General features: G+C 33.7%; 2 protein-coding genes and 1 non-coding gene across 3 annotated transcripts; all 3 read left to right on the forward strand.

Annotated features, from left to right (window-relative positions):
• The first annotated feature begins 1,311 nt into the window (after positions 1 to 1,311).
• Positions 1,312 to 5,987, forward strand: LOC127264150 (regulator of G-protein signaling 1). The gene is made up of 12 exons (XM_051293575.1): positions 1,312 to 1,451; positions 1,688 to 1,834; positions 1,925 to 2,045; positions 2,123 to 2,186; positions 2,301 to 2,385; positions 2,831 to 2,904; positions 3,438 to 3,629; positions 4,408 to 4,496; positions 4,598 to 4,836; positions 4,964 to 5,088; positions 5,216 to 5,337; positions 5,450 to 5,987. The coding sequence occupies exons 2-12, from the start codon at positions 1,755 to 1,757 to the stop codon at positions 5,657 to 5,659; spliced, it is 1,401 nt and encodes a 466-aa protein (XP_051149532.1). The 5' UTR covers positions 1,312 to 1,451; positions 1,688 to 1,754; the 3' UTR covers positions 5,660 to 5,987.
• Positions 5,988 to 7,074: 1,087 nt separating this feature from the next.
• LOC127263425 (very-long-chain 3-oxoacyl-CoA reductase 1-like) lies at positions 7,075 to 9,213 on the forward strand. Its single transcript, XM_051292436.1, has 3 exons — positions 7,075 to 7,862; positions 7,964 to 8,033; positions 8,652 to 9,213. Exons 1-3 carry the CDS (start codon positions 7,228 to 7,230, stop codon positions 8,895 to 8,897), a joined length of 951 nt encoding a protein of 316 aa, XP_051148393.1. The 5' UTR covers positions 7,075 to 7,227; the 3' UTR covers positions 8,898 to 9,213.
• Positions 9,214 to 17,429: 8,216 nt separating this feature from the next.
• LOC127264249 (small nucleolar RNA R71) lies at positions 17,430 to 17,536 on the forward strand. The gene has a single exon (XR_007841647.1). It is a non-coding gene; the product is annotated as a small nucleolar RNA R71 (small nucleolar RNA).
• Positions 17,537 to 21,612: the final 4,076 nt, after the last annotated feature.

The following is a 21,612-nucleotide window of genomic DNA, read 5'->3' on the forward strand; positions in this document are numbered from 1 at the left end:
ATGAAAGGAATTATCTCTGCCTACATATTGTGATATCAATCACCTCGAATGTTGATCTCCATAATTGGTTACACTATTGTCTTCTCGAGGCCATATACGTTAATGCCAATTCACTTTTGTATTTCGGGAATAATTTTCCTTACATTTCAAGCAAAGTCATCCTCTATGTTCATCATTTTTTGCAGACGTTGGCAATAAGATTTGAACATTATCAAATATACAAAATCATAAAAAAAAAATAATAAAATTTGTTGATGATTGGTCATAGCATATCTCAACAATACCAAAGTATTTGCAACTAAAAAAATATATAATATCATATAACACAAGTATAGGATTAATATCATATCAAACTAATATTGAATCAATTCAAAATTGAAATTACTCAAAAAAATATATATCGCAACTGAAATGCTAAAATAGCATATACATATTCTGACAATCAATCAAGGTACCAACACAGCACAAAATTATATTGGAATTGAGAAATTGAATCAACCAATTAATACCCAATTTAATTGAAAATAAAAGAATACTTCATGTTCATATTACATTTAGAAATTGCACAGTTTTTCTTACGTTTGGTTGGATATAGAAATCAACTAACAATTTCAGAAAGAACGGAGAACCGATAACATCTTCAGACGTCAATTGGCAAATGCGGCTTCAGACAACAAGATTGGACTTCTCCCTCGCCTTCGAACCAATCGACAAGATATTGGCAGTGCTCGTGGTTTTCCTCCAGGCATCGATTCTGACGGACAAACATCTGCAATAATTAAGTCATGAAACTTTCTAATAGATAAATGAAACAACAATTAAAGTTTATCTTGTTAAAAGTTTGTAATTGAATGTCTCGATTCAACACTTTGTATCACTGTCAAAGTTGGGCTCGAGATCAATAGTCGATTCACTGGGTTGGATCGCCAAAAATATGCCACCTGAAATGTGAATATTTATCTCTCGCGCGAAAATAAACTAACTCGATTGAAATCGTGTGGAAGAGATAAGAAATTACGATTGAGATAAAGATATAAATAGAAATTGATAAAAAATGGAGAGTTAATGTCAAATATTTTTATAAACTGAGGGATGCAGTGCTCTCCAATGATAGAAATGGACTGAATTCAAAATTAAAATATGAATGAAGTATTTATATTCAAGTGTCTATTATTAAAATAAAAATTAGAATTAGTTTAGATTAGATTAGTTTTTTTCTTTTCTATATATATAAACAACGAAAAAAACAAAAACACCCCAAACCATTGCCTTTCCTCTTACTTCCCAGTAGGTTCAAGCTCGATTTGGTCTGTAGCAACGTACGGAGAACACATCTATTATCAAATGGTATTGAGTTTGAAATTTCCATTGCTTTTGCAGCCCGCAAGCAAATTTGCAGCAGCAGGTGACGCCGACGCCCAGTTTGACTCACTCTTGCAAATTGCCGTCCACTAAGGGTGCGTTTGTTTGAAAGATTTTAGTGGATTTCCACTATTCATCCAATTTTTCCCCCCAAAAACATCAAATTAAACATCTATTTTTTATTTTTTATATTATACTAAAAATCAATTTTACATTCAAAACATCACATCAAACCCTATTTATATCACATCATACAACTATTCAAATTCAAAATTTTTACTGTTAAAATCCCAACTCAAAATCCAAACCCCCAAACAAACACACCCTAAGTTTAATAACCATTTCCCACTTCGACCTCCGCCTCCCTGCTGCTGTTGACCTGAAATCTGAAAATGGCCCCTACCTGTGCTCTCAATGGAGGCTGTCCAAGCGACTATGCTGCTCTCTCCATCGCTCTTCTCTCTATCATCCTGTAACTTTCTCATTTTCTTGATGCACGAAATCTAACTGTTAATACGAATTGCTAGGTGCTTCTAAATACGAAATACTTTTTCTGCTATAGGCTTGTTGCCAAGGCTGTTGCGCCCTATGTAATACATAAGATTCCTCGACCCAAAGGCAGTAGCTTTTGGCTCGTCGCTATACAAGTTTCCGCTAGCATAAACCTTTTATTGGCCATTGTGGTAATTTATACACTTATAGCTGCTCTTGGAATCAACTGCCATGATCACACTTATTCATATTGGATGTGCCTGATCAGATGGCTCTTGGATTTTTGAGGTTCAGGAGGAGGGATTGGTGGACTTCGTGCTATCTATGGGCTGGTAAACTGAGGAATTAATTACCTTAGGTCTTTTTTTTTTGTATGTATGTTTGTGATTTGGTGCCTCTTAGTACGTCATTACCTGATAACTAAAGATATGTTTCCCTCCTCTTAGTTTGGGTTGAAGGTCCGCTGGGATTTGGCTTGCTGTTGGGCTGTCGAATTGTACAGGCTTATCAACTCTACAACGTTTTTGTTAAGTAAGGCAAATCTTTCTGAATAATAGGAAATGATTCAATTTATAGTTCTTTATGGTAAGTTGTCGTTTTATTACCTGAAAATAGAAGTTGATAAGTGCTCATTCAGTGGGAAGGATGCTCGGAGCTGACAATTGTATGCTTAGGCATAACATTATTAATCGAAATAAAGTATCTGATTCATGCGATAGAAAATCATAATTTCAGATAACATGGTTGAGTTTTAACTTGTCCACCAATCTATACTTGTGGGAAGAAATGAAGAAAGGTCTCTTTGCTTTGTGTTCTGGTGGTTTGAGTTTTGAAGATTTAGAAGTTTGCATTTTTAGCCACTGTATACCTTTTTGCTGGTCTATTGTATGAACTTCCGATCTATGCCTATATTCTCCAACTATGATATTTTTTTTGTATACAACCTTGTTGATCCTATTCTCTTGTGACTTTTCAGGAGGCGTTTGCCACCCATTAGGTCCTTTGTATTCCTTCCATTGGTTCTCTTGCCTTGGATTGTGGGTGCCACAAGTAAGGACCTCAAGTAAAAGTGATTTTGTTGTTAGTTTCTTTTGGGTGTTCATAGTTTACTTTAGAGTTTTGTTTTGGGTAGTGTTACTTTTACTTATGTGTGAACAATGCATAACAAAATCGCTCATGTTCAGTTACCTAGCTTCTGCAAGTGCCTTTATACATGTCGGATGAGGCAATTTTGGATTTGAATCTACATGTCCACCAAATCTCTCACTTTAAGCACATTAAGGTTCACAGTATAGACCTCATGGGCTTATACTTATCATAAACTCGGAAACTCCAACAATTTACCAAAAGTTGCCTCTCTGTTAAAGTGGAGTCTGCATCGAGTGTCCTTTGGATTAGCCAATCACAGACTGAACAACAACCCTTAAGCAATTTGTCTTAAGACTGCCATTCTGCAATCTGGAGAGTTGTTTTATAAGAACATCAATTCATTAATATTGCCTTGAGTGTATATATATATATATATATATATATAATCTTACATAATTATCTACTCATTGATCTTAAGAAAATTGGTTATGCAGTAATTCACATGAAAAAGCCGCTAAACCGCCATTGCCACATGGGAACTCAGTGGATCATCCCAGTGATGTGCCTTCATGCTCTGTATGTTGCTGCTTTGGTTGTTTTCACCGGAGCAGTGAGACATGTAGATTTTAGATTTCATGAACTCAAGGTTCTCTGGCGTGGAATTCTGGTGTCTACTTGTTGCATAGGTAAATAGCATCTTTCATTTACTTCACAATTATAAGTTGCAAAAAACCCCAGGCAAATTTTCTAATGTATAAACTTACAGCAAGGTTAACTATCTGATTTCCATGTGCACTACGGTGAGCTACCTTAATGACTTATTATCTTGGAGAAAACAATAAATAAATGGAACAATAAAAAATCCTAAAATTGAAGCGTTTTATTTTATTTATTTATTTTTTCTTGATTCATAGCATTACAGAGGTTGAGTTCTTTGAGACACATCTGCCTATATTTCTCAAGTTCAATTCGTAGAGTTGATTTTACTAGTTTTTTGCTAATGTAAAACTGATAAACTATGTGTCATGGCATACCTTTGGAATGATAGCTCAAAGTTGCATCGTATATAGTGAAGTAACTTATCTCTATCAATGAGTTATTTCTGAATGAGCTTTTATATCTTAATCCACATTTCTTAACATCATGGCAAAATATTATGCACCTCAGTACCATATGTGAGTTCATTTTACTGTCCACTTATAAGGATTAAATAAATTTCTGCATGAAGCAACATCCCGACTAATCATCACTACATAACAGTGACAAAAACGTTAATGAATGGTTATGTGAACAGCGGCTGTATTGTTGGTTTTCCCATTTGTGTTGAATTTTTATCGGTGACCATTTGAGTTAAATGCTACCTCCCAGTGTCGATATCTATTTCATTATCTGGTATTAGTTTTTGTGCTGTATGTGCACCTGATTCAATTGTTCACTGATGACCTTGTATTATTTTCTTCAAAGTACTATGGTTGGCTGCGTACCTTTTGAATGACATTCACGAGGATAGGTCGTTGGTTCAAATCATTTCAAGATGTCTATTACTAGTTGTGGTATGCTTAACATCTGGCTCCATGAGAGATTCGATATTCGTTTCTCATTTGCACTTTCCACTTGAATCATTTCTCTCATTTGTTAATAATTGTTTTTCCAGACAAGTGTCCTTGTGCTGGCATTTTTCTCTGCATCACTGTCACAGCCTCTTGTCTCGCATTTGACTTTAAGGAAAAATAGCAGCCAGGAATGCAATTTGATGAGCCTGGCACTAGGTATACCTGGCAGTGGGCTCTTGACGCATGGGGATTCCTTTGAGTTAACCGATTATAATCAACCTTTGGATAAGCTTCTGTTGAACCGAACATTTCGTCAATCATTTATGGAATTTGCAGACAGGTTTCAAGTTGCTGTCCTTTATACTCTTTGTGTAGTGTGTGTGTATGTGTGCCTGCTTGGCTTAATGATTTTCTTTTCCCCTTGGGTGTTTGTGATAATAAAATGCATGTACTTTATGAAAATGCAGCTGTTTGGCCGGAGAGAGTGTCCATTTCTATGAGGAGGTGCTACAACTTGACAAAATTCCAATTAGTGACGATGTAAAAAGAATTTACATGGCACGGCATATAATTGACAAATATATCACTCCAGGTGCGATAACATTGAATTCATAGTTTGTAATTTGGATATACAATCAGCACAGCAGAAAATGGTTTATGTCTGCAATATCACTGCATACACGTTGTTTCTTTAAGTTTCCGGAAATTTTCTTAAACAGGTGCAACAATGGAAGTAAACATCTCTCATCATTGTCGACAAGAAATATTATCTACAGTTGATTTGGCACACCCCCACCTCTTCAGAAATGCACAAAATGAATTGGTGCACCTGATGAAAATGGTTAGTCTACATTGTCCCAACTTTTTCTCATTCGAAAGTTACGGTAGTTAATTCTCTACTTCTTACATGAGTTCTTCTTCTCTTCATGATGATCAAACTTATAATTTCCAAGAACCTGGTGAATGATTATTGGGGGTCCACTTTCTTCATGAAACTGAAAGAAGAGAGCATGATGAAAACAGTTGAGCATGAATTACAAGAACATGGAGGTTGGAATTTCCCGCAGCAGCGGCTGAGTTCAGTTCATTGTGCTGATGACCCCTTCCACCAAGACTGCCATAGTCCTCGAAAATCAGTTTGTAGCAGTCATGACTCATCATGATTCATGGATAGATACAGTAGCTAAGACTTCAGTCAGCCCTGGTTCTAAACAACATCAACAGCACAGGGCAGTGGCTTCTTGTTCTGGATGAGCACTGGCGGCGCAGCTCTCAATAAAAGGACGCGATCAGGGATCAATGCCAATGCCCAATCTTGAATTGGTGATTGAATATGGATCTGGAGGTTTAATTTCCACCATTTATATATATATTTTACCTTATATATGTATATATGCAAGGCTTTTTGGGTTTGAAGTTGTCAGGTTTGTGGATGCATGGGTAAGTGTAAATATGATATGTTTGTATAAAATAAAAATTCCCAGTGAAAAAGTTTATATGAATGGCGATGGGTTTGATGAGAGTAAATGGTCTATCTATCTCTAGCATCTACAAAATTGGGAAGTTATTGCTAATATAGCTAGTACTGGATGAGTGTCGAGTTTAGGTGGGCCATGAGTTTAGGTAGCTGTAGCTGTAGCTGTAGCTATAGCTATTTATTTATTATTTATTTATTTATTTCTTGATAGATGGATGCTATGGCTGCAGGCATGCTAATGAGATATGTACACATACATAAATTCATTTATGATAGTTGGGTTGTTCATCGTACATCTCGCCCAGGCCAGTTTGTCAACTGCACTGCAGCACCCTTGCTTTCACTAGGAATATGAAGAAAGCTAATAACTTGGAATAATGATAATAATAATAATAATAATTAAAATAAAGAAGAAGAAGAATATATACACGTGAGAATAGCATTGGCAGTTTTATTTGGCTACAGCTTGTCAGTCAGCATGTCCTCACTCTCTCTCTAGTCTGAGTCTCTAGCTACTTGCCCAGCTTGTGCACTGACGTGTTCCAATATCATAGGTAGTACTTTTTTAATTTTAATTTAAAATTATTTTTATTAAATTATAATTATTTTTATTAATATATTTTTTAATTACTCATTGATTATACTCCCTTTGTCTCAAAAATAAGTATCCATTTGTTTTTTGCACGTAATTTTTAAAATATTAGTATTATATTGGGATATATTAAGAATAAAGTAGAAATGATCAAAATAAAGTTATTAGTATGTATGATACAAAGGTAATGACATTTGTGTAATATATTATAAGTTACAAGGGTATTTGTAATGTTAAGTAGAAATGGATAGTTTGCTGTGGGACGGACTAAAATGGAAAAATGAATACTTTGTTATAGAACGGAGAGAGTACAATAATTAAAACTTGATGCCTAATATAAATGAGACAAATTAACTGAAATGGAGCAGAAGTAAGCTTCTCATCCGAACCCACGTGAGATGAGATGAGATGAGCTTCCCAATCTCAATACACGTGCATCTCATGACCTTGTTTCCTCCAAAATTATAGCACATCGAAATGAAAAATCTTTCTTAATTAATTGCGCTAACCAATAGGAACAATAAATTAAATAAACCTTTTTTGTTTTTTAATTTTTAAAAAAGAGAGTATTTTATTAGCAGTTGCCAGCCACCTAGCTAGCTGGTGATGCCTTTGAGTTGCATATAAACCAACACAGACACAGACACTTAGTTAATTAATTAATGAATCTCCCCAGCGTGATCTTCTTCCTCGGCTCAGCCTGTCTAGGCTTCCTTTACCTGTCCAAATGCGTTGCGAATGTCCTGATATGGACATGGACGATGTTTTTGAGGCCTGCCAAGGATCTGAGACGAGAGTACGGCTCCTGGGCAGTGATCACCGGCTGCACCGATGGCATCGGAAAAGCTCTTGCTTTCGAACTGGCATCCAAAGGCCTCAACCTGCTGCTTGTCGGCCGAAACCCATCCAAGCTACAACAGGTGTCCCACCAAATATTACTCCAACACAGCACCAAACAGCAGCAGCTTAGTGTAAAAACTGTTGTGATCGACTTGGGTAGGTGCAGCGGGGAGGAGATCCTGAGGAAGATGGAGGATGAGACAAGGGGTTTGGATGTAGGAATCTTGGTGAACAACGCAGGTATGTCTTATCCATACGCAAAGTATTTCCACGAGGTGGACGAGGAGGTGATGGAGGGCGTGGTGAGAGTGAACGTGGAAGCCCTAACCTGGCTCACAAAGGCACTCATCCCTCGCATGGTGGAAAAGAAGAAGGGAGCTGTTGTCAACATTGGATCTGCCTCAACAACCGCTGTTTCTTCCTTCCCTCTTTACACCCTTTACGCTGCTTCCAAAGGGTAATTAAACAAATTTAATTTAATTCAATTCAAGGCCTTCCATCTTTATCATCTTCTCTTTTCTTCAATTATATATATATATATATATATGTTAATTTCAGGTATGTGGGAATGCTGTCAAGATCCATTGGATTGGAATACAAGCAGTATGGAATAGATGTACAGTGCCAGGTAATTTAATTACATTATATATATACATATATATACAGTAGCACAAAACAAATTAGAGAAGCCTATGATATGAATGACTCTTCTAACATATATCATATGTAGGAGGAATAATTAATTAATGAATTAATATTGTGAACATGTATAAAATTCAGCTACAAGAGAGCACACAGTATTACCATAAACAACACACAGTATATTCTAATACAATACAAATACAGCACATGATATAGTTTACCACCACACATACACTACTTGATTTTACCGCATGACATACTCTCATACAGCACACACTATAATTATGAACTAACAGCACATACTTTTATTACAAACATTACAAAAAAAAAATAAAATATATTTATAACGGAATTCCGTCCCTAAAGTTCACGTAGCTAACGTAATTCCATTCCTATTTCCGTCTCTAATGTCATTAGTAACGGAAAAAATAAATTTAGAGACAAAAAAATTTTGTTACAAAAATTATTTTTTCTTGTAGTGAAACAATACATGTTGTATATAATAAAAGCCTGTGCTGTTTCTATATTTTACGTGTACTTATTTAGAGAATCAGAATGATGCTGATTTTTCAAATTTAGTATCCTAACCTTCCCCTGCCTACAGATTCCATTGTTGGTGGCAACTAAGATGTCAAGGATAAAGAAAGCTACGTTGTTCTGTCCGAGCGCAGAAACATACGGCAAAGCCAGCGTGAGGTGGATTGGGCACGCACACCCGGCGTGCATCCCCTATTGGCCTCACGCCTTGCAGGCCTTTTTCTTGTCTTTGCTGCCTGTGTCGTTGCTTGACTACTGTCTGTTTACATACTTCAATGAGATGCGGCATAGATGCCTCGCAAAGGATCGATGATTCTAACAAAATTCCACGCAAAATTGTCCTGATCAGTGATATAATCATCCGTGTGCTATTGGGTATGACTTGTTTTCTTACCAACATTTCAAACATATCTTCATACATTCTGTTGCTTCGGATAAGTAGTCAATAATTGAGAAATTCAAGTAAGTGCTGTATTTTGAAAATCAAAGAAAAGATGCAAAGGTTGTTCTTTTTTTCATATTAAATTGGTAAATGTCCATCCTTAATTGTGGGATATTTTTGCAATAATGATGGGTAGGTACCAATCAAACTCTAGTAATGGAATGAAAGTAGTGACATTAGAATTTGGCAGCTTTTTAATGTCACCAATCATATTCGATCATTATAGCCTATAGATAAAGATATTTTGAAAGGTCATTTCAATCATCAAATATCTCTTGTTTCATTCGACATATTCATTACCAAATAATTTTACTTTTCAGACAAAAAGATACTTTTCGTAACAGCTAAAAATCTTGTAATAAAGTCATTTTTAGTACAAAATATATATTTCTCGGGACTTTGTTATGTATTTTTTACCATAACATATACTTGCAATATTAAAAAAAGTTGTCACGGCATATTTCGTGATAAAAAAGTTGGATTAATGCAATATTTTTGGGCAAAACAGCAAAAAAAAACCTCTTGGTTTACCAAATCTGTTGAAAACCCTCCGTAGTTTCAAAATTCCAAAAAATCTACTTGTGGTTTGTAAAACGATGCAAAAAATCGCCCCTCAGTGATATATTTATGTATAAAATTACTAAAATACCCTTATTGACTATTTTTACAACAACTTTTTCTTCGTTCTTCTTCTTCCTCGTTCATTTTTTTTTTATTTTAAATCCGCTAAATACAACATAAATTTTACCAAATTTATCACAATTAATTGACCGGACATGGAGATGGAGATGAGAATGCGTAAGTTATTATTCACCGTCGATTTCTTTTTCTGTTTTTACCAAACCCAAAAAATCTAAAAATTTAATTTGACATCAAGATTTGAAATCAATCTAAGAAGAAAGAAATAAGGTGGTTGCAACGGTGTACGAAAGAATTACTGAGAGAAAATAAAGAAGAAAGAAAATTGGGAAAAAGAAGATAGAGAAAAAAAATAAAATTGGAGAAAAAAAAAAAGCTGATGTCCAGCCCCTTCTTTCTCGTCTTCTTTTTTCCCTTCTCTTCTTTATTCTCTTTCTTTTCTTCCTTTCTTCTTCCCTGCTCCAGCCGTTTCTGCCCGTCATCTTCTTTCAGTTTTTATTCTTTTGCAATTCTTCATTCTCCAAAGAACAATTGGAGATGAAGAAAAAAAAATTGGGGGAAAAAGAAGAAAAGAAAGAAACGGGTGGAACATGACCTGAAAAAAATTGGAGAAGAAGACAAAAATTGAGGAAAAAAAAAAGCGGGTGCTATGGCCTGAAAAAGAATTAGAGAAGAAGAAGAGAATAATTGAGAAAAAAAGATGTGTGAAGAAGAATTTGGAAAAGAAAAGAAGATGGAAGAAAGAAACTATGGAGAAGAGAAGAAGAAAGAACAAAAGAGAGAGAAACCACAGGGCAGGGGCATAACGGTCTGATAAAACTAAAATTTAACAGCGTCAGTGTGATTTAAAAGGGGGCGAATGTGCAACGTTTTACAAACCACGAGTAAGTATTTTGGAGTTTTAGGACTACGAGGGGTTTTCAACATATTTGGTAAACCACGAGAGGTTTTTTTGCTGTTTTGCTATATTTTTGCATGTAAAACATGTATTATATATATATACATAACACTTTTATACCATTTCTTGCGTATACCTTATTATTTAATATGGTAAAAAAAATAATTATTATACACTATGATCAACACATTAGTATAGTATTGTATACATGAATTTTCATCATATTGTTCAATAATGTAAATGATCATCTCACCTAAAAATTTAAATTTTTAAAAATACCGTATAATTTATTTATTTATTTATTTATCTACAAATGGAAGTCCACCAAAAATCATAAATCGTCCAACATCAGTTTTTACACTATCATATCAAACACATACAACCCAAATATAAAACAATGCAAAAAGTGACTACTACAATCATATGAGCAAGAAAGTTTCTATATTATCATATCAATTACATTTTGTCCAAATATAAAACAATGCAATAAATATCAACTATTACAATCACATGATCAAAAAAGTTTTTGCATTATCACATCAAATACATTTGACCCAAATATAAAACAATGCAAAAAAAAAAAAAAAAAATGTCTTTTACAATCACATGACCAAAATATCTGGTCCAACCATACAAGACAAATTCATGGAGATGACTCACTATGATATACCAAAAATATTGGATAAAACCTTGGCATGATAAAAAAAAACATAACTTTTGACATGGTATGAGTATATAAAAGTATTTTAAGAACAACACAGGTGCTAATATTTTTCAATTGCAATGTTAATAATTTAATATATTAGTTTGAATTGGTAATCAACACGATACGTCACCACTGTCCCATTCCACATTACTAATTTTTATACATCACATCTCAAAATTAATTAATTGGCCGGAAAAAAAAAAAAAAAAAAAAGTCTCCAAAACTCTGAAAATTCAACTTAAGTTTTTTTGAGAAGTCTGAACAAAACCTAAGCATGAATAAGAAAAATCAATTGTAATTTAAAATTAAATCAAGGGTAAAACTAGGAACAAATATTACTTGATACCGATAATCAACAAATATAAATGAATAAACAAAACACAATTATATTTAAAAGATAACACCAGAACCCTAATTCTCATTATCTTAAAATAATTTTGGCAAGATAAAATATAGTATCAAAAAATTATAAATATGAAAACTTTATGCCAATTCAATAGAAGAGTATATAATATGATAAAAACAGACATACTTCACCTAACATGCCATCATAGCCAACGGCTACAACTCTCATTACTTCCAACATGGTTCCAATTGATCCACCTATCAACAATTGAAATTTCCCACCATCAGACTAAACTTTTTGAAAAAAAGTTGAAAAAGTAAAATACTAATATGAGTTACTATAGTATCTCAATGAAAAATAAAAATAAAAATTGAGAAACCCATATTGTTGTATAGTCCATGTAATCCAAACAAGTAGATGATAGTTATATGTTGTATTAGACACCAAACACTGCAAATATAAAATATTTGACACACCATTAAGCCAAACACTGCAAATATTTTATTAAGCTTGTAGCAACAGATTTTATACATAAAAAATTACAAGACTTATAAGGTTACTAGAAGATGAATTTTTCTAGGGGGAATGAGATTTAGAAAATGATTTTGAATATTTTTTTTGCCTATAAAGAAGACATAGAATTTTATAATATATTGTACATAGGCATGAAGAAAAATACCAGATTTTCAATATACCACAATTATCATACCGAAAAATACCGAATATTTTGGTACGGTATCGGTATTTATTTTTTAAGTCATTGGTATATATTGCATATTGATAATATTTTTATTAAATAGTTTCATTATTAAAATAAATAATTAGAACCATATTTAATACTTTAAATAACTTATATTATACCAAATAAGTATTTTAGTCGTAACCGATTAAGGAAAGATTTAACAAAACCTTCTATAGCTCTTAAATAAAGGAGTTAATATTGATTGCATTTTGAAAAGGATATTCAAATATTAATTGATGAAAATAAACAATCAATTGGGACATGCAAATATTGTAAAGTTGAAACCCCTATTACTTATGAAAGTACAAGTGGATTAAAAATTATTTGGTGAAAAGGTGTAAGTTAAATCCTCTATAAGAAGATAATGAAAATAATGAAAAACAATGTATTTAAACGAATGAGTCCATGAAGATGGTGTAAAGAAATTCTTTAGTCTCATACTCTTTCAATCAAAAAATGTGCATTCAAAGTTTTTTTCTATTGCATGCAATATTATTTATTTTATAATTGCAAATAATAACATCTCTTTTATTATTGTAATTTTTTAGTGCAAATAGTAAGATCTTTTTTATTATTTCAAAAAATATATGCATTGAAGTTTGTGGAGTATATAATTATTGATGAAGTACCATTTCCAGTATTTGAAGATTATGTGTTTATAAATTTGGAAAATGAGTTACAATCAATATTCAAACTACATGGTCGATGAAAGATTGCATGCATGATTTATTCGTATAGAAGAAGACTAAAATAAAATTTGCAACCAATAGTTAAACACTAAGTATCACAACTGATACTTAGACATCCATTCAAAATATAAACTATATGGTAATTATAGCTCACTTTATAAATAGTGAATGAAAATTGTATAAAAGAATCATTAACTTCACAAAAATTACTTATCGGGAAGAAATTGACAAAATAGTTGAAGTCTGTTTGAGAGACTGACCTGTCGCGCGGTCAATCAAATATTTCACCTACTCCGTGATCACAATTTAATGTAATATAGGGGAAGGGATCGTCTCCACAGGGATTGTGTGATTCACTCTTTCGTGTTCTAATGCAGTAAATAAAGGGGGAATTTTCTTTTATTATCTAATTAAAATAAAATAACAAAGCAATTAAATTAAAGGGCAACTGACTATCAAGGGGATGTCTGGCTCAAGGGATGATGCAGTTATGGCACTTGTGTTCTATCATTAATTCAATTAAATTAATTCTTATTAAAGTATCAATAAATTGGTTATAGTTATCAACAAGCTCTGACAACCAATTTTTCCTTACGGTGTAGGTAATTAAGGTACGACCGTTAACTACCCCTAATTAAACAAATAAACCTAGGTGTGCCCATAAGAATATTGCCTAACCGCATTCCAATCTAGAAAAACCCAATTCAAAACAATTACTATCTAAGAGAAGCAATTAGATTTGATTGTCTAACCCCCGGGAAGGAACTATTCAACTCGGTTGTCACCTATTCAAGTGTGAATACAATTACGGATATCCTACTTGAATTGACTTTAGATTATCAGACTAATTTAAATATCGGTACCAAAATATTCAATCAATCTAACAATCACAAACGCTATTCTCAGAATTAGACGAATATTGATAATAAAAAAGAACTTTTATAAAGAAAATCAAGAATCTCCAAAACAAAAGAACCAAAACATTATCACCCCTCAAATCAGAAAAGTATCTACTCCATAATTAAATAACAAAGAACAAAAGAGAAAGATGAAGTCATAGTGGGAAGGGGAAATCTTCTATGTCGATTTGCTCCTGCGCGATCTATAAATCTGTCAGTCTCCTGCTCCTGTGCGTTTCTGCCCTAGCCGTCCTCCCCGAAACGTGTGATCCCTCCTTTTATTTAATGTTTGCCCTAATTATTTTGTAGATGGGCTTTTGGGCCTTTAATTAATTTTATTTCTTTTTTCTGTCAATTATGTCAAATTTAATATTTGCCCTCTGCACACAGCAAATAAACAATTTTTTTTTTTATTTTTTGATTTTTTGATTTTTTTTTATTTATTTATATTTTTTTTTATTTTTTGGCTTTTGCCTATATGTATATATACCTACACTACCCACAGTTATTCCTTCATACTATGACTTATTCGTACCCAAAGTTCGTTTCTAACTAGTGCCGAAGAAATAAAGTGCATCACAACATGGACTTAAAGTAATTCTTTCTAACATAGGGTTCAAATCGGAGAAGGCTCAATCGAAAAAAGGGTATGAGGCTAAAAAAACAGTTTATTATAAAAGAAAAAATAAGCTAAGAAGGCTTAAATGGGCTAACTAGGGGAATATATTGTGTTGGGTAATAAGGAAAGGCTTAATGGGTTACCTAATGCCCTTATCATTTTCAAAACGCAAGACCCGATAGTTGTAAGTTCAACATGCATAATCACTCAAGTTCTAGGTCATCTAATTGAGCACTACAAATCGCACATGAAAGAAATTTCCAAAAGCTTGAATATATGCAATTTATTTTCTAATGTAACTTTGGAACATAGGCTCAAATTCTCACATGGTTCAAACGTCGACTTGACTCAACATATCATCAATCAAATCTCATTAGTCATGCCAAACTAACCTATCACACAAATCACCTTTAACTCACTTCAGACTAATCTAAAAAACATGCGAAAAGACAGCAAATCAGGCATAAAAATAGCACAAAAATCTCCCCCCACACCTAAAGTATGCATTGTCCTCAATGTAAAGAAAGCAATAAAAGAAGAGAGGAACTTCCCTGGAGTCCATAGGGGGTGTAGTAGTTGGGAGCTTTGTTAACACCTCTTCATTTGATCGTGATTTTTAGGGAGGCTTGAAGTTCTCCTGAGTCCTGCGAAAACAACTAACCAACGCAAGCCATTTAGAGGAGCGGATGTGGTGATCGGTGATGACTGAGCAGGGAAGGAAGAAGTCAACGGCGCCGGAGGTTGGAGGTGGCGACTAAACCAAACAAAACTATCAAAAGTGTTATTAGCAATTAAATAATAAAAATAAATAAAATTAAAGAAATCAATTAAATGATTTTGGGTTGTCTCCCAAAAAGCGCTTTTCTTTATAGTCTTTGAGCTAGACTTCGCATCGCATCAATTCTGAACATCGAAATCGGCAATGGGTGCCAACTTTATAGGATCAAGTGAGGGTCCCTCGTGGTATAATTTGAAGCGATGTCTATTGGCCACACACTTTTTCTTCGGCTTAGAATTTTGATTCTCCTTATGACATTTTTTTTCTGCCAGCAATGGTGATTCCTTGGGAATCCATCTCCACTTTTCGACAATCTTTTTTCTTTTCTTACTCTCTCCAGTTGGTTTTTTCTCCAACTGTTTTGTCAACACAGTTCTTCGTTTATTCTCATTACCAACTTCACAAGTTTCCTGCACCACAGAATTAATAACATTAATTGCATATAACGATTCAGATTCAACATGACATTTGATGGGATTAAAAATATTGAAATGAAATTCTTCTCCATCAAACTCCAAGCTTAGTGTGCCCTTTTTAACATCTATCTTTGTTCCTGCAGTGCACATAAAAGGTCTTCCTAACAAAAGAGGCGGTGGATTAGAGCAGTGCGCATCATGCATATCCAGAATATAAAAATCAACAGGAAAAATCAATTCATTCACTTGAACTAATACATCTTCTATCATACCATCGGGATAAGCATGGGTTCGATCAGCAAGTTGAATAATAATTCCTGTTTCTTTTAAAGGCCCTAGATTTAAAGAGTCGTATATTGATCGAGGCATGACATTAATAGCAGCTCCTAGATCTAGCATAGCCTTAGTTATCTCAGTTTTTCCAATCTTACAAGGGATAGAAAACATACCTGGATCACCTGTTTTAGGTGGTAACTTTCTTTTGATAACAGCAGAAACGTTCTCACCCGCTATAATATGCTCGTCCCCTCGCAATTTCCTTTTGTTAGTGCACAGTTCTTTCAAAAACGTTGCGTACTTGGGGATTTGGTTGATAGCTTCCAAGAGCGGGATATTAAGTTCCACCTTCTTGAATATTTCCATCATCTCTTTTCGTTTGTTTGCCTTTTGTGGTTTCTTCAACCTGTCAGGAAAAGGAGCTGATTTAGTTTCAGTAAGACAGAGTCAGGAAGTACCTTTTCGTGAAGTTCAGCTTCTTTTTCGATCTCCATCTCAATCTGATCCTCATTCTGTTCCCTTGAGATATGAGGTGGACCTTCCAATTCCTTTCCGCTACGAAGAGTTATAGCACTCGTATTCCTTGGATTAGGCCGGGAGGAACATTCAATCATCGTATCACTGCAGATAGTGATGGCGCTGACATTTGCTGGATTTGGCTCAGGCTGAGCAGGCCACTTTCCTCTTTCACGTAGTTGTTTCACCTCCTCTGACACTTGATTGATCTGACCTTGTAATTTGTCGACAGTTGACTTCATCTCTTGCTGGAATTGCAGGGTACTGGTAGCCATAGACTTCACCAAGTCTTCCAAAGATGGACTGGAGTTGCTTGTGGGTGCTTGAGGCGGCTGTTTTTCATAGAAACGAGGTTGTTGCATCTGCTGCATAGCTCCAAATGGTTGATGAGCATTACCCTGCTGTGCGTTTCCATAACGCAAGTTCGGATGATCTCTCCAGCCTGGATTGTAGGTGTTGGAGTATGGATTGTACGCTGAAAGTCTATTCATACCGTAGTTTGCAGTGTTCACATCCACTGCACATTCTTCTTGGAGGGTCGGACAAGCATCTGTAGGGTGTCCTGCACTCGTGCATATTCCACACACCTTGACTTGGACACTCGGGTTGGATTTTTCCACGACCATCTTGCGAACGAAGCTCGTCAACTCAGAAAGTTGTTGTTGCATTGATTGGATGGCATGGTCACTGTTGTTTCCGCTTATCTGTCCAACATCTCTTGAACCAAATTGCTGCGTATTTTCAGCCATCCTCGCAATAAGATCCCAAGCTTGTGCCGGCATCTTATTCACTAAAGCTCCACCACTTGCAGCATCGATAATGTTCCTGTCCATCAATGATAAACCATCATAAAAGTATTGAATCAATAATTGAGGGGGAATTTGATGTTGTGGACATTTAATGATAAGTTTATTGAATCGCTCCCAATATTCATGGAGCGTTTCACCTGATTGTTGCTTGATGCCACATATTTCCTTCCTCAGGGTCGCAGCTCTGGAAGCTGGAAAGTACTTCTCCAAAAATTTCTTCTTCATGTCGTTCCACGTGTCGATGCTTCCAGGTGGGAGATAGTAGAGCCAATCCTTTGCAGCATCTTTGTGTGAAAATGGGAAGGCTCTGAGTTTGATCTGTTCATCAGTAACACCTGGTGGTTTCATGCTGGAGCACACCACGTCAAACTCTTGCAAGTGTTTGTGAGGTTCTTCACCTGCAAGCCATGAAAAGAAGGCAATAAATGAATTAATCCAGATTTCAGTTCAAAAGCAATAGTGTTATTCAGAGTGGGAAAGTTAATGCATAAGGGTTGCTGCGTCAAGTCGGGAGCAGCCAACTCCCTTAAAGTGCGGGTATCCTCAGCCATGACAGTCTCTTGATCACTTTCAGAGTCGCTAGAGCTAGAGATTTTGAGGTGGTTTAAAGATTCTGCCAGCTTCGCAACCTGAGCATCTTTTCGTTGCTTGGCTTCCTTTCGTAGCTTTCGCTCAACCTTCTCGATCTCAAGATTAAATATCAGTTCGCCTGGACGAGAAGAACGGGGCATAAACAAGAGGATAAATTAAAATAACACAAAAGAGTAAAACAAAGCGCCAATCCCCGGCAACGGCGCCAAAAATTGACTTGTCGCGCGGTCAATCAAATATTTCACCTACTCCGTGATCACAATTTAAGGTAATATAGGGGAAGGGATCGTCTCCACAGGGATTGTGTGATTCACTCTTTCGTATTCTAATGCAGTAAATAAAGGGGGAATTTTCTTTTATTATCTAATTAAAATAAAATAACAAAGCAATTAAATTAAAGGGGAACTGACTATCAAGGGGATGTCTGGCTCAAGGGATGATGCAATTATGACACTTGTGTTCTATCATTAATTCAATTAAATTAATTCTTATTAAAATATCAATAAATTGGTTATAGTTATCAACAAGCTCTGACAACCAATTTTTCCTTACGGTGTAGGTAATTAAGGTACGACCGTTAACTACCCCTAATTAAGCAAATAAACCTAGGTGTGCCCATAAGAATATTGCCTAACCGCATTCCAATCTAGGAAAACCCAATTCAAAACAATTACTATCTAAGAGAAGCAATTAGATTTGATTGTCTAACCCCCGGGAAGGAACTATTCAACTCGGTTGTCACCTATTCAAGTGTGAATACAATTACGGATATCCTACTTGAATTGACTTTAGATTATCAGACTAATTTAAATATCGGTACCAAAATATTCAATCAATCTAACAATCACAAACGCTATTCTCAGAATTAGACGAATATTGATAATCAAAAAGAACTTTTATAAAGAAAATCAAGAATCTCCAAAACAAAAGAACCAAAACATTATCACCCCTCAAACCAGAAAAGTATCTACTCCATAATTAAATAACAAAGAACAAAAGAGAAAGATGAAGTCATAGTGGGAAGGGGAAATCTTCTCTGTCGATTTGCTCCTGCGCGATCTATAAATCTGTCAGTCTCCTGCTCCTGTGCGTTTCTGCCCTAGCCGTCCTCCCCCTTTGGAAACGTGTGATCCCTCATTTTATTTAATGTTTGCCCCAATTATTTTGTAGATGGGCTTTTGGGCCTTTAATTAATTTTATTTCTTTTTTCTGCCATTATGCCAAATTTAATATTTGCCCTCTGCACACAACAAATAAACAATTCGTATATAAATTAGGTAGAATCCAATCAAAATCACCCAATTATCGCATATGATATGAATATAAAACGCATGCGATTTCTAACTATCAGAGACCATAGTTGATGCTGCTATTGATTATTTGAAAGGAGAATTAAATTTAGAAATATGTTAATGTTTGAAGAAAACTACTTGCATTTGAGGTGTTCATATCATATTCTTAGCTTAATTGTTAAACATGATTTGAAAGAGCTTGATGCATCGACCAAATTCATCAAAATTACAGGTCTAGCTAAGTTTACTAGCACATCAATAGTGCCTATAGATGTCAAAACTAAGTAGAATGCAACATATAAATAGCACTTTCATATTTCAATGTAACATCAAGCATTTTATAAATAGCATTCCACCTATTTTTTCACATCTACAAGCACTATTAATGTCCTAACAAATTTAGCTAATCTGCAAAATTTCTAAATTTATTAAAATTAACTGCATTTCCGATGGATTTAATCGATGCATAAAGTTCTTTAAAAAACATCATTAACAATTAAGTTTACAATATGACACATAAAACACCTCATATGCAAGTATTTTCCTTCGAACATTAACATATTTTTATTTGTCATTAGCTTTTTCATATAATTAGTATCAGTCATTAGAAAAGTCTTTATCAATTGCTATTGAAAAAATATTTTCTATCTCCCGTCTCTCACAAATAGACTTCAGCCATTTTGTCTTTTCTGCAACAAGAAAAATAAAAAAAAGTCGTTACTGTTTGCAGTAAAAAAATTCAATAAGAAAAAAATGTTACTTTTTGCATAAAGTAAAAATACGTTCAATGCACATTTCTTATTTTTTCAATTCAAATAGTGTAAAATTAATGAAATTCCTTCTCCATCCTTAGAGACAAATTTGTTAAAATATATTGTTTTTTTCCATTTCACTCCATTTGTATAGTAAAATTTTACTTACACTTTTTCACCAAATGATGTTTCAACCCACGTACTTTTACGAGTAATGTGAATCTCAACTTTACAATATCTATATATTTTAATTGATTGTTTGCTTTAATCACTTAATGTTCGAACTTTTTTTTTCACAATTCAATCAATACTAACTCATCTATTTAAGAGCTATAAGTGTTTTGTTAAACACTTTCTTGCTTGCTTACGATGACTTGAATACCCGTTAAGCATCTCATTATTTCGAATCAGCAGCGAACCTAAAAGTTCAAACTCCATTCTAAAAGAAAAAAAAACACCAAAACTACAACCTAAGACCATATTCAATGCAGAACTCATTTTTGCGTTCCCCGGGTTTTCTCTCTCTGTCATGTCGTGCCACGTCATATTAAGAACCTGTTAAGAACTTATTCAATCATTTAATTACATTGCATAATCGAATTTGACGTACTTCAAAATTTTTTTTAATCCATATCAATAAATATATTATTTTATTTAATAAAATTTTTATTATTATAAGTATTTTTTATATTTATATACATGATAATATTTTATTTAATAACATAATTTTAATGATAATTATTTATTACTTAAATTAAATTATTCAATAAATAGTATTATTTATACAAAATTATATCATACTAAATTATATATTCAATACTAATTTTATATAATTAAAATATTTAATAATATTAAATTTATCTATTTTAAATTGTAATTTAATAAACAATTATATACTCCCTGGGTCCCGCGACAGATGACCCAATTTCCTTTTTGGTACGTTCCACAAAAAATACCAATTTTTATTTTTGGTAAGTTTATCAATTTTAAATACTCCATCCGTCCACAAACTAACGTCCTGTTTTCCTATTTGGAATTTCTAACAATTATTGTCCTATTTCTATTTTTATACACAAAATTTACTCTTTTACCCTTACTTTATTTACTCTTTCATTTTCTATGCACAAGATTACGGGCAAATTTGTTATTTTATAACAAAAACCCTAATTGCCTAAAAATACGTGTAAATATCAAATAGAATATTAGAAAATGGATGGAGGGAGTATATTTAACAAATATAAATCAATTTAATTAAACTTCTAACATCTTGCATATAGGACCACTCAAAACCCCTTTATTTCTATCTCTTTCCTCAATTAACAAATATTTTTATCTACCTTTAAAATTTCTCATTTTTTATAAAACTAATTTATGATATGATAAATAAATAAATAAATAAATATATTTTTTTATTCATTTGTATTTGTAGACACTAAAAATATGTCTAAAATCAATTAGATATCATATAATTTGGAAGAAAATAAAATTCCAATAAAATAAATATATGGTATTTAATTATGCACATATGTTAATTTTTGTACAATAAATATCAACCATTAATGCAAAAATATGCTTAAAATGGAAGATATCGTACAAATATTACGTGCATAAATGGAGC

The sequence above is a fragment of the Andrographis paniculata genome, unplaced genomic scaffold, assembly GCF_009805555.1.
Source record: "Andrographis paniculata isolate CXL003 unplaced genomic scaffold, ASM980555v1 Contig69END, whole genome shotgun sequence".
NCBI lineage: Eukaryota > Viridiplantae > Streptophyta > Magnoliopsida > Lamiales > Acanthaceae > Andrographis > Andrographis paniculata.

What these genes read in the sequence shown, in the direction of transcription:
- LOC127264150 (XM_051293575.1), top strand. Translation starts at nt 1,755, where the DNA reads ATGGCCCCTACCTGTGCTCTCAATGGAGGCTGTCCAAGCGACTATGCT. An exon ending in ACCTTTTATTGGCCATTGTG is followed by an intron (nt 2,046 to 2,122) that starts GTAATTTATACA and finishes GTGCCTGATCAG; the next exon opens with ATGGCTCTTGGATTTTTGAG. An exon ending in TGGTGCACCTGATGAAAATG is followed by an intron (nt 5,338 to 5,449) that starts GTTAGTCTACAT and finishes ATAATTTCCAAG; the next exon opens with AACCTGGTGAATGATTATTG.
- LOC127263425 (XM_051292436.1), top strand. Translation starts at nt 7,228, where the DNA reads ATGAATCTCCCCAGCGTGATCTTCTTCCTCGGCTCAGCCTGTCTAGGC. An exon ending in CTTTACGCTGCTTCCAAAGG is followed by an intron (nt 7,863 to 7,963) that starts GTAATTAAACAA and finishes TGTTAATTTCAG; the next exon opens with GTATGTGGGAATGCTGTCAA. An exon ending in GAATAGATGTACAGTGCCAG is followed by an intron (nt 8,034 to 8,651) that starts GTAATTTAATTA and finishes CCCTGCCTACAG; the next exon opens with ATTCCATTGTTGGTGGCAAC.